The 11,437-nt window shown below is 26.4% G+C and overlaps 1 protein-coding gene across 1 annotated transcript; it reads right to left on the reverse strand.

Annotated features, from left to right (window-relative positions):
- Nucleotides 1-534: 534 nt before the first annotated feature.
- Nucleotides 535-2,072, reverse strand: LOC112728424 (uncharacterized). Its single transcript, XM_025778547.3, has one exon. It carries the CDS (start codon nucleotides 1,817-1,819, stop codon nucleotides 818-820), a length of 1,002 nt encoding a protein of 333 aa, XP_025634332.1. The 5' UTR covers nucleotides 1,820-2,072; the 3' UTR covers nucleotides 535-817.
- Nucleotides 2,073-11,437: the final 9,365 nt, after the last annotated feature.

Raw genomic sequence — 11,437 nt, forward strand, 5'->3', positions numbered from 1 at the left:
TTTTTAAAAGTTAAAATTTAACACATATAAGTAATTAAACTGTCTTATTTTTATTAAAATTAGATTGGACAAATCAATTTATCTAAAAAATTAATAGATTTAATTTTGAACCGGTATAAATTAATATTTTTATAAAAAATGACTATAATATCTCTATTATAAAAAATAACTAAAATACTCATATTATATGTATATATTAATTTTAAAAACTCTAAATCCTAATTCTATGACGATAGAGAAAAAAAATGCTAGAATTTAGGATTCTCAAAATTAATATATATAATAAGAGTATTTTAATTATTTTTTAATAAGGTTATTGTAATCATTTTTTATAAAAAATAAAATTAATTTAGACAGTTTCAAAATTTGATTCACTATTTTTCGATCAAATTAATTTATCTGATCTAATTTTGACAAAAATAATACGATTTAATCGGTGTTAAATTTTAATTATAAAAAAATATCTTTAAAAAAAATATTTTAGACGCCTTTATCAAAATGTTCCCAATGAATAATAATATGAAGAAAGAAACAAGCACCAAAAAGTAAGCACATCGTCCAATATAACTAATACCTATCCTTAGTACATGCAAAAATTTCAAAGAACCAAGCCACCAATCATAACAACTGCTGAAATCTTAAAAGGAACAAAACAAAAAGAAAATGAAACAAACCCAAAAAAAAAAAAAAGAACAGTCGACTTCAATTAAGTGTTAATCCACTAAATGAGATCGATTACATAGATTAAAATCTATATAAATATCTCATTATTATAAACTAAGCCTATAATAATAATAATAATAATAATAATTGATGCTCAAAGACACAAAGAAAAAGGGGGGAACTCAAAGTAGGCATCACTAAAAATGTCTCTATTCCTGCCACTTGCCTTGCACCTTGTTGGAGTCCTAAACTTTGTTGGAATCCCAATTTCATCATCAACACATCCAACACACTTTTCCAACTCTTCTCCATCAACACATGCTTCATTGTTAAGTGTTTCAACTTCTTCTTCTTCTTCTACAACTTCTTCTTCTTCTTCAACTCCATCATCATCACCACAATTTGATTCAACACTCTCAAAAAGACTCAACCTAAGCCTTCCCTCGCTGCGCTCGGCGCGAAAATACGGCTGAGAAGGAGTTGTTACTGCCTCCAAAATCAGCCTACCATTTTCGCGCCGAGGGCGGACGTGCAACCCTCCAAAATCAGTTATTGATGTCAATGGAGGAGGAAAATTGTTGCCACATTTATTGTTATTATTCAACCTTTTATTAGGCTCAAAACAATTTGTGTCAACTTTCACCGAAGTGTTGCTATTTTCCATGAAACCGTTGCTATTTTCCACGAAACCGTTACTATTATTTTCCAATGAAAACAATGACATTTCATCACCTTTGCTTTTACTTCCACTTTCACATCCTAAGTTTTCAGTGCACATTTCCAAGCTCTTAGCACTTAGCATTGATGAAGAAGAACACTTAGATTTTGGGAGAACATAAACATTATCTTCATCTTTGTTGCCACAATGAGAATTGTTGGAGAGGGATTCAATGAAACTCCATGTGCATTTCCCACCTTCTTCAGAGGAATCTTCTTTGGACATTTTCATGTCAAGTTTATTATTGTTTGAGATGTTACCTGAATTTGGTTTTGAGAATGAGGCAATGGTGCTATCATCATTGCTACTATTGTTAGGCCATTCGGATTTCGGAGAAATTTTAAACCCTTGTGTAGCCAATTTGAGTCTCAACACTCTTTCGACGTTTCGCGGTTTGAGACAAGATTGCAGACCTTTGGAGACACTTGAGTGAGACATAGTTGTGTTAATAGAGGGGAAAAAAAAGTGTCAAGAACAGGGGAAGGAATGAAATAAAAACAGGGGAGAAAACAGAGGAGTTTTTTTCTTTCCTTTTTCTTGTTCTTGAAGTAATTAGAAAGAAAAATAAAAATTAAAACTTGGAATTCTGGGGTGAAATGTGAGGGTGTTAATATGAAAGAAATGAATTTGTTTGGCACAAATTGAAGATAGGCTATTGAAAGAATCAAAAGAGGAAGAGAAGAATGGAATAGACATGAAAGAGAAGTGTAAAGGGTGATGGTGTATTTATAGTTGGAGCTATGCTCAAAAAGTGTGTGGAAAATGAAAAAATTATTCATAAAGAATATTAGATGATATGAAAGTAATTTTTTTATTAAAAAAGAATTAAGGTGAGGGAAGAATGTTTACTTACATTAAAGTCAACAAACATATCACACCATTCTCATAAAAAAATCTTACTACTCTTGGATTTTTCAAGTAGTATCATGAGTATGGATTTTGTAACTTTATTTTGGACTGAGGTAGAGGACTAGGGGCCCCCTATAACCCTTTGTGTTTGAGTTATTGTTACTTACCAATTATTGTAAAATTGTTTGTTTGTATGTTAATAGTTATTATTTCATTGAAATATTTTATTTTTATGATAACTATCTTAAAAAATAATTGAAAAAAAATCTTTGTACTCTTTCTTTAACATGGCTTGGTTATCTCAATAAGAAATGCTAGTGAAAAAGAAACGAGAAAAGAAGACAATTTATAAATTTGGTTGATGTTATTATTAGAAGTTTCACATTTGTTTATTGGGTAAAGTATTATTATTTTGGTCCTCAATCGGGTTAAATTATAATTTAGTCTCTAATATTTTAAATAATATATTTTAATCCTAATAAATTTTAAAAGACTTTAATGTTATCCTGCTGATACAAACAATTAATATATTGAAGATGCAACACCGTTCAATTTCAGTACTTAAGTAAAATCGACCCTATAACTATCATAAATATAAATTGTTTTCTTTAGATTTTGAAACGTTGATAATTGATTGCTATGGTTTGAGGTTTTATACGAAAAGAAGAATAAAAAGAGAAAGTATTACAAGAAAGTTTTGATTATATTTTTTTAATATGTGAAAATTAAATAAGATATAACTTAACTAAAAATATTAACATTCATATTATTCACTCCATTAATTATTCATATCAAATTTAAAGGTGGGACAATATTTAATCCGTTTAAAATTTTTTGGGATTAAAATTAAACGTTTAAAGCATTAGGGTTTAAATTAATATTTAGTCCAAACGTTGAGAATTAAAATAGTACTTTATCCTTCTTTAAAAATGTAATTATGATAATTTCAACCTATTAAATTAGATTTATTAACACAATAAAAAAAATTAGATTTATTAATTCTAATATTACAACTTCCCAATATTGGAACAGAACCAACCTTCTAAATCAAGTCATGTTTTCAATGGACATTTTTGAAACCATTTCAATATAATCTCTTAAACTTGTTTCACTTATGATTCATTAGTAACATTATTTGTTTCATTGTTGTTAGAAGCTTAAGGAAAACTCAAATTGCAGAGGGAATATAGAAAAGTGGAAGGGCAAGAGTGAATAAAGGCCAAGCAAAATAAACACACGAGTTCATGTTGGATCCAAACGTGTTAAAAGAAACTATGGTTGCATACAGTTGGAGTTCAGAAGTAACATATATTCAACAAATTAATAGAAAATTAATTCAAAGCAGCATAAAATTATCTTATTTTATATTTTTTTTATTATTATTTATCTTATTTTGTATCTTTAATCGCTGGAATAATCGAATAATATTAGATGTAATAAGTTAAGTGTTATTATAGATATTGCATGTATGAAATTTATAGATGATAAGTTAAATAAGATAATGTTAAAATTCAGTATTTAATTTTCCTTTATTGCTTTTATTTTTATTGCAAAAAAACTGATATTTTTAGAGAAGGCATGCATGGTGTGCTCTTCACTAAATTAAACATGAGATAATATATATGTATTTTTAAATCCAACCGACCAAGTCCAAAGGAATCAAAGAAATTAATTAATTAATGAATAAATAAATAAAAATATTTGAATAATAATCCTTTCTTCCAAGCTAAGAAGGATCTCTCTCTACTTTCTTGGCTTATTGATTTTGTTCCATTAATCATCAACTTTACAACACACGCTTCAAATTCTACGGCTATTGTATATTTGTGGTCAGAGATTCCATTGCTTCGTTGCATACTTGAATATATACTATTTTAATTTGGAAATTGTATTTCTGTTATTAAAGAATCTGCATGGGATGATAAATTATACGTATTCATGATAATTAGTTTTTCTTTTAGTTATTTTACTAGTAATTTTAATTTTAAAAATAAATCATTTGTTTGCCTCTTTTTATTACAATCATATATATAATCACAAATTAGTCACTATATATAAAAATGTATTTTATAAATACTAATGTAAATAGGTTTGATTGTTCTTCAATTACGTGTTTGATTATTTTGGTGTTAATTATTTAATTCGAAAAATATAACATATATAAATATATATAAATATATAATAATTAATTTAGGAGTTGATTTTTAGTGTATATGGAGTATTTTTATTTTTATTTTTATTATTATGAATTGTGTTATTAATTTATTATTCTCCAATATAAATTAGACAATCGTTAATGAATTTACTTATTAGCAGGTAATATCTAAATTCAAATGCAAATATTTGTTGAAGAATTTAGATGTTCTAAATTTTAAATTTTTATTTTAGAGAATAAAGTTTGATCTCTTATCTTTAAATAATTTTTTTTTCATATTTTTTCTTGGTCTCACCTATAAAATAAATAATAAAAGATCATACTTTACTATGTAAAGTAAAATTCAAAATTTAGAGGATCCGTTGAGTTCAAGAGCCATTCCCTATTTTAATGAGTTGATGGACATGAGGCTCACATAAATTTTTATGCACCAAAAAATGTATCTTATTACTAAATGCACTATTAGCTAGCTAGGATAACCAAAAAATGTATCTTAATTATATTAATTAAGATTGAACAATACTATATAATTAATACAATTTATTTTTTTATTAATATTTAGTTAATATTTTATACTCTAAATACTAAATTTTAAAGCATAAACATTAAATCCTAACTTCTAATATTATAAAATAAGATATTGACTATTAGCTAAAACTAAAAGTGATATATCTATTGTGACATTATAACTCGGACCAGCATATAGCTTAGCAAATATACGTTATAACTTGGTCATTATAAATGTTATGTTACCAAATCATTTAGTTAAACACATTTATTCATATTATTAGCATAATTGTAACCACCAAATGATAATGAGACATGTCTCCCTTATAAAATAACAAAAATTTAAAGAACAAATGTATGAAAAAATATCTATTCTTTATTTTTACTTTTAACATTATATTTTCATCACATACTGATTTGAACGTTAAAATAGTTTATATAAGTACCTATCCTCTTTGTTCTACGATGATCAAATATAACTCATCCCACTCAAAATCTTAAAAGAAAATTGTTATAAAAATGAGCTATATCTATTTGATTTCGAAGACTGTTCACTCTAAAACAAAAAATATTGGCTGATATTAGTAAAAATATTGACCCTAATAACCTTTCTAATTAAAATGTTCGAGTATTAATACATATATATTAGTTACCGAAAAAAGTTAATATGGAGAATGTGGTTAAACATATGGAATTCATCTTCTCTTAAACAAGTTGGTTGAAGAAATTTCACACAAATAGAAAGTTCTAAAATTAAATTGTTTGTCCACTATATCTAGATTGTGAATTTGTGACCAATTATTGACTTTATCGTTGGCATACATACAACTTGTGCATCATAATGAAATTCTGGATAATCATATAGAACCATTCATTAATTATTGAAAGCAGACTAATTAAGAGGACTATTTATATAGAAAATAAAATAATGCATCTTCATATATTCACATATATTATTATGTTATACTATTGGACTTGTGGCTATTGCTAAAAATATTAAGTTGAATTTGTAATTAGCTTAATAATGAAAAGTTAATTAGTACATTAATGGCACTTCATTTTAAGTAAATACCAAAACTAAACATACCCTATATATATATTAGAATAATATATATTTCCTGAGGCATTGGTGTCTGGTCATTTATATGAATTGGAGTTCAATTGGTTATTGTTAGTGGATGCCATTGTTGTCCATAATTATTTGTCTTCCCTAACATTATTGATGTTGCAATAGTGCATATGTATTTAATTAGATTGGTCTATTTTATTGACCACTGAGCTCCAACTAACGTTTTAAACTATCTAACCTGTCACTCTTAGTTAAGCATTAAGTAATAAGAATAATGTTAAATAATTATTTTTTTCAGTTAATATCAGTTATTTTTTTTTAATTATTTTATTTGTATTAAAATCAAGATCTTAAATCATAATTTTTAACTCTAAATTATAAATTTAAATATTAAAGTTGGTTAATATTGAGTAACTAAAAATTAAACTTTTTTATTAAATAATTACTAAACCTAATTTTAATTGGTTTTATATTTTAATAATAACTATTGAATTGAAGTCAATATATATAATGAATCTAATTTGTGCCAAAATTGAACTTTTATTTAAAATAATAAGGATAACAAAGATTAAATTTTAAATTTATTAATCATGGTTAATTTTTTTCAAGAAATTTATTAAATGATTACTTAGTAATTAGTTTTGGCTGAAAAATTAAATATTTTAAGAACATCACATTATTAATTAAGATAATGAAAGTAGAATGTTTTGGTAATTACAATGATTACCAATTAACCAATAGGGATGCATTAACAACTAACCACAAACTAACATGCTTATTAAGCTGTTATATGATCTATCGCCAAGTCACATCATTTATACAGTCATATGAAGTTAGGAAGGGAAATTCTTAACTAGTTTTGGATTTACTTTTATAAAAGGTATAATTAATCGAAAATATTCAACAATCTCATTTTAACTAGAACATTAAAATATAAGTGGTGACAAGGACAATAATAATTCCTATATAAATATAGTACCTAATAATAGTGACTATTTAACTTTTGTTCTTATTTTGATATAACAAATAAAAAATATAGGAAAATAATGTATATAGTAAACAACGATTCAAAAGAAAAATAAATTTAAAATTAAAAATCAAATGTTTAATTAATTAAATAATTATTATCAAATTTTAAAATTTAAAAATATTAAGATTAACACCTAAATCACTATATACGATTACACATTTATATATTATACATTAAAAAAGTATGAGGAGTCAATGTATGTTTTATATAATGTGTACAATGGGATTAAATTGAAATTAGAATTAAATTAGAGGCAATTAATTAATTTTGAGTAGTTTTCAATTTAAAATTTGAATCAAATCATGATTCCTGTCAATTATGGAAATTAATTAATTTTGAGTAGTTTCTAATTTAAAATTTGAATCAAATCATAAATCCCGTCATTTATGGAATCAAATTAGAATTACTTCCTTCTCTTAATATGGTGTGAACTTCTTCTCTCACTCTCTCCTCAAAGCAAAAGCCGGTACAGTGCCGCCATGATTACCAGCCGCCGTCGGACATCGCACCGACACTCTTTCGACTGACGCCGTTGTCCGCACAGGCCACCGTACGTAGGGAGGAGGACGCGCATATTGTGTGAGTCGAGCTCACGACACCACAGCAATCCAGACATCCAGCGCCTCCGTCGCAGCCGGTTTGTGCCTTCTTCCCGTCGCCGGATGTTCACTTTCTCTATGAACGTGGATGGTTATTCCTGCCTGTTCATATTGTGTGAGTTGTTTTATAAAGTAATTACGTTGTTATTTATACACGTTCACATTGGATGTTCATTTTTGTATGATTTTGGATGTCCACTTTCTCAGTTTTCGTGGTTGTTTATTCTTCGAGTAATTCAATAAGACCTAGACAGCAGGCTGGCGCTGGGATGACGCGGTGGGATGCAGGTTGCTGCGCACACGGCAGGGTGGTGGAGAAAGGAGGTTTTTCTACAGGATAAACAATGGAGTTTTTTGGAAACTAGGATAACGGTGAGTGATTAATCCAGTTTTTTGGAAACTAGGATAACGGTGAGTGATGAATGATTAATGTGAAAGAATTTGTGATAAATTGGGGGTAGATATTATAAAACTGAACATACCACTAAAAATTAGGGATAATAATGTTTAAGGGTAATGATAGGGAGACAAAAAAAAAAAAAACAGCCAGAACTTAGTTTATTTAGTATTTATTAATTATCGCAACAATTAATGAATGCTAAATAAGACAAATTATGGCTGTTTTTGCATAATTTTTTTTTGTTACCGAACATTTCCAAATGTTTAATTTACATTATTAATACATATTAAACTAAATAAACAGCCCATTATATATATTGTATAGATATTTCATTGTGAGTCACATACATTTTACACCTCATTCTTTTTTCTGGCAACTATTATCGTCGTGATAATCACCGCAAAGATCTTGACACTGTTTCCAACTCGGATAGTTTCACAAATTAGTTTTTCCGCGTCCAAACCATTGTAAGCATAGATTAGTTATTATTGATTCTGTGGTCCCTCTTAACAAAGTAAATTTTATTATTAATATACTAGTACTAATTTTAATTTTTAAGACGTAGTCCCTTGCTGCTTGAATAATTGTTTTCCAAAGTTGAATTTTTTATTCAATAATATATATCTATTATTTTAAAGTTCTAATAAAGTATTAATTATTAGATTTCAGTTTTTCAATTTCACTCTTACTCTAAGATTCATACCAAATTGTAATAATCATTTCATAATTTACTAAGAATAATTTTTGTCGAAACAACATAATAATTATTTTTTAAAATTCTCTGAGTTTAGTATTCCATCAATTTTAACTTGGCTGTCTTTTTTTGGTTGTGTACAATTATTAAGACAATAATTAAATGTTGTTAAAAGTATAAAGGATAAAAGGAAAAAGACAAAAGCATTTCTCATGTTATTTTGATATTTTCTCTCTTCATTAATTTTTTACTATTCTTTTAACATTCTATTTTTTTAATAGTAGAAGGAATAATAAGTAAAATTAATTACTGATTTCTTAAAATCAAAACATGATACTTAATTTGCTTAAAAAAAAAGAGTTAATTTAAAATATAGAGAATAATTCCTTAATATTTTTGCCAAAACGTCAAAAATTTTATTTATGGATGAAAATCAACCTAAAACATAAATTGTACGACCCTTATTTTTAAGCACTTAAATTCTCGTTATGAAACTTCTCATTCTATATATTAACTCTTAGATATTTTAGAGTTGTGGTTCTCACTCTAATATCGAAATTTAATTTATATTTTCACAATTGAACTAAGTTTAGTATTTATAAATAGTTTTTTTTAATATTTAAATATCATAACTTGTGTATATTAATTAACATTTAACTCAAGAACATATAGTAGTAAAATTAAAAGTATTGAGTGAAGATGAAAGGGGAAAATAAATGAGATGGGAAAGAAACAAGGGGACAAGAATATATACCCTTTTGCAAACTTTCTCCCAAATGGTGAAATAATGCTATTACCAATCACCATCAAATATGCTTCCATAATACTCCTTTTCCGCTTCTTCTAAATTGACTAAAAGAACGGAAAGGAAACAAGACTAATTTTATAAACCAATAAATTAATTTTTCTTTCAATTAAAGTGAAAAATGCTACAGGTACCTAGATCCCTCATCATGCTTTTTCAATGCCCGTTCATCATTTACCTAAGCACAAATTTAATTATATATATATATATATATATATATATATATATATATATATATATATATATAGTCTTTTTTTTCTTTTTTCTAAATCGACAAGATTGAGTAATTCTTTCTTTTTAAAATATTATTAAAAAACACAACAACAAATGAAATTTCGAATGTTAAAATTATTTTATGACTAGATAAAATGATCTTTGCTTTAAATATATATGCATATACGTAGTTAAGAATTATTTAATTATCACAATTAAATTAAGGATATTATTAACAATACAAAAAATATCCTTTTACGGAAAAATTGAAAATTTTGAGATAATGATAAATTAAAACATCAATATTCTTTAAAAAAAAAAAAAATTTGGATTGATATTTGAATCGAGAGAGTATCCAAAATTTTATAGTTTAGTTGATCTAGTATTCAAACAAAACTTGTCCGATTATTATCTTATTTCTTTTATTATTTACAAGACTCAAATTTAAGATATTGTTTAAAGATAATTAAATAATATAGCAACCAACGAGTTACTAAGGTGATCAAAATTTCCTTTGTTATTAAAACCAACTAACGACTTTTCTATTTTTTGTGAATCAATAATTTAAACTGGTGAAAAAAAAAAAGTGAACATTCACCCTATTAAGTTTTTGACATGGTGATGCCGCCACTTTTTGACCCTACTAATTGTTTTTTTTTTTTTTTTTTCAGGACAACTCGACATGCTAATGATTAATTCATTGCGGATCTGATTTCATTTAAAGGTTTGTCGTTGCTATATGTACAAGACAAGATACATGTACAAGAGAGGATTTAATCCTTGATACTTATTTAAGCGAACTAATGAACTAACCACTAGATCGACCCAAGTTAATTGACCCTACTAGTTAGTGATCATGGTCTCAACACGCAATGCAATGCAAATGAAAATTAATGGCACCAACACAGGACTTAGCAAGTAGTATATGCAAGGCTGTCATGAAAGTAAAGGCTCATTATTCATTTTAAATGTGATACCAAAGAAATTAAAACATAGGGTTTATTGATTTTGAATGTTTTATGGACGGTTAAGGATATCATTGTTTAAGGTTGATACTCTATCTAAATTTTAACCCTAATATCAAAGCAGCTCTTGCAATATTAATACTCAAGGAAATGAAATATGATCATTATCTTCAAACTATTATTAACATAGGGAGGGGGTGGAAGAATGGAATAATCTTTTAAACATGCATTTGCAATGATGCCATATGTCAATTGAACCTCAAATGGATAAACAATTTAAAACTCAATGCCATATATTTCATCTTTAATCTGCAGTGAATCTATTTGTTTTTTTCTTTTGTTTACTATATTAATAAGATTGAGATTTTTTTTAAAATAAGATTAATTTTTTTTCTCATGATTTAAGATAGCTTGATGATGATATGTTAACAAATGTGAGTGCAAAAATGAAGCTAACTCTATAAATAAATAAATAAATAAAAACTAATGCTAAAAAAAGTAAGAAAAGTACTAATTGGCTAAGATAGTTATTTGACATCCTTTCATCATTCTTAAGAGGTACTTCATTCTTCTAATATTATCACACAATGGCATCTCACTAAATTGTGAAATACCCAAATGATTTACCCTTTATCCATAACAAAATGTCTCTAGAGCTTACATACATATACAAATTTCCTTTTAAAAATAGGAATACCAAGTGAACTCTCATTTTTTTTATTGAACATATTTCCAAGAAAATATGTATTATCATCAAACCATTTATGAGA

This window comes from Arachis hypogaea, chromosome 12 (assembly GCF_003086295.3).
Source record: "Arachis hypogaea cultivar Tifrunner chromosome 12, arahy.Tifrunner.gnm2.J5K5, whole genome shotgun sequence".
NCBI classification, from domain to species: Eukaryota; Viridiplantae; Streptophyta; class Magnoliopsida; order Fabales; family Fabaceae; genus Arachis; species Arachis hypogaea.

What these genes read in the sequence shown, in the direction of transcription:
- LOC112728424 (XM_025778547.3), bottom strand. Translation starts at nt 1,819, where the DNA reads ATGTCTCACTCAAGTGTCTCCAAAGGTCTGCAATCTTGTCTCAAACCG.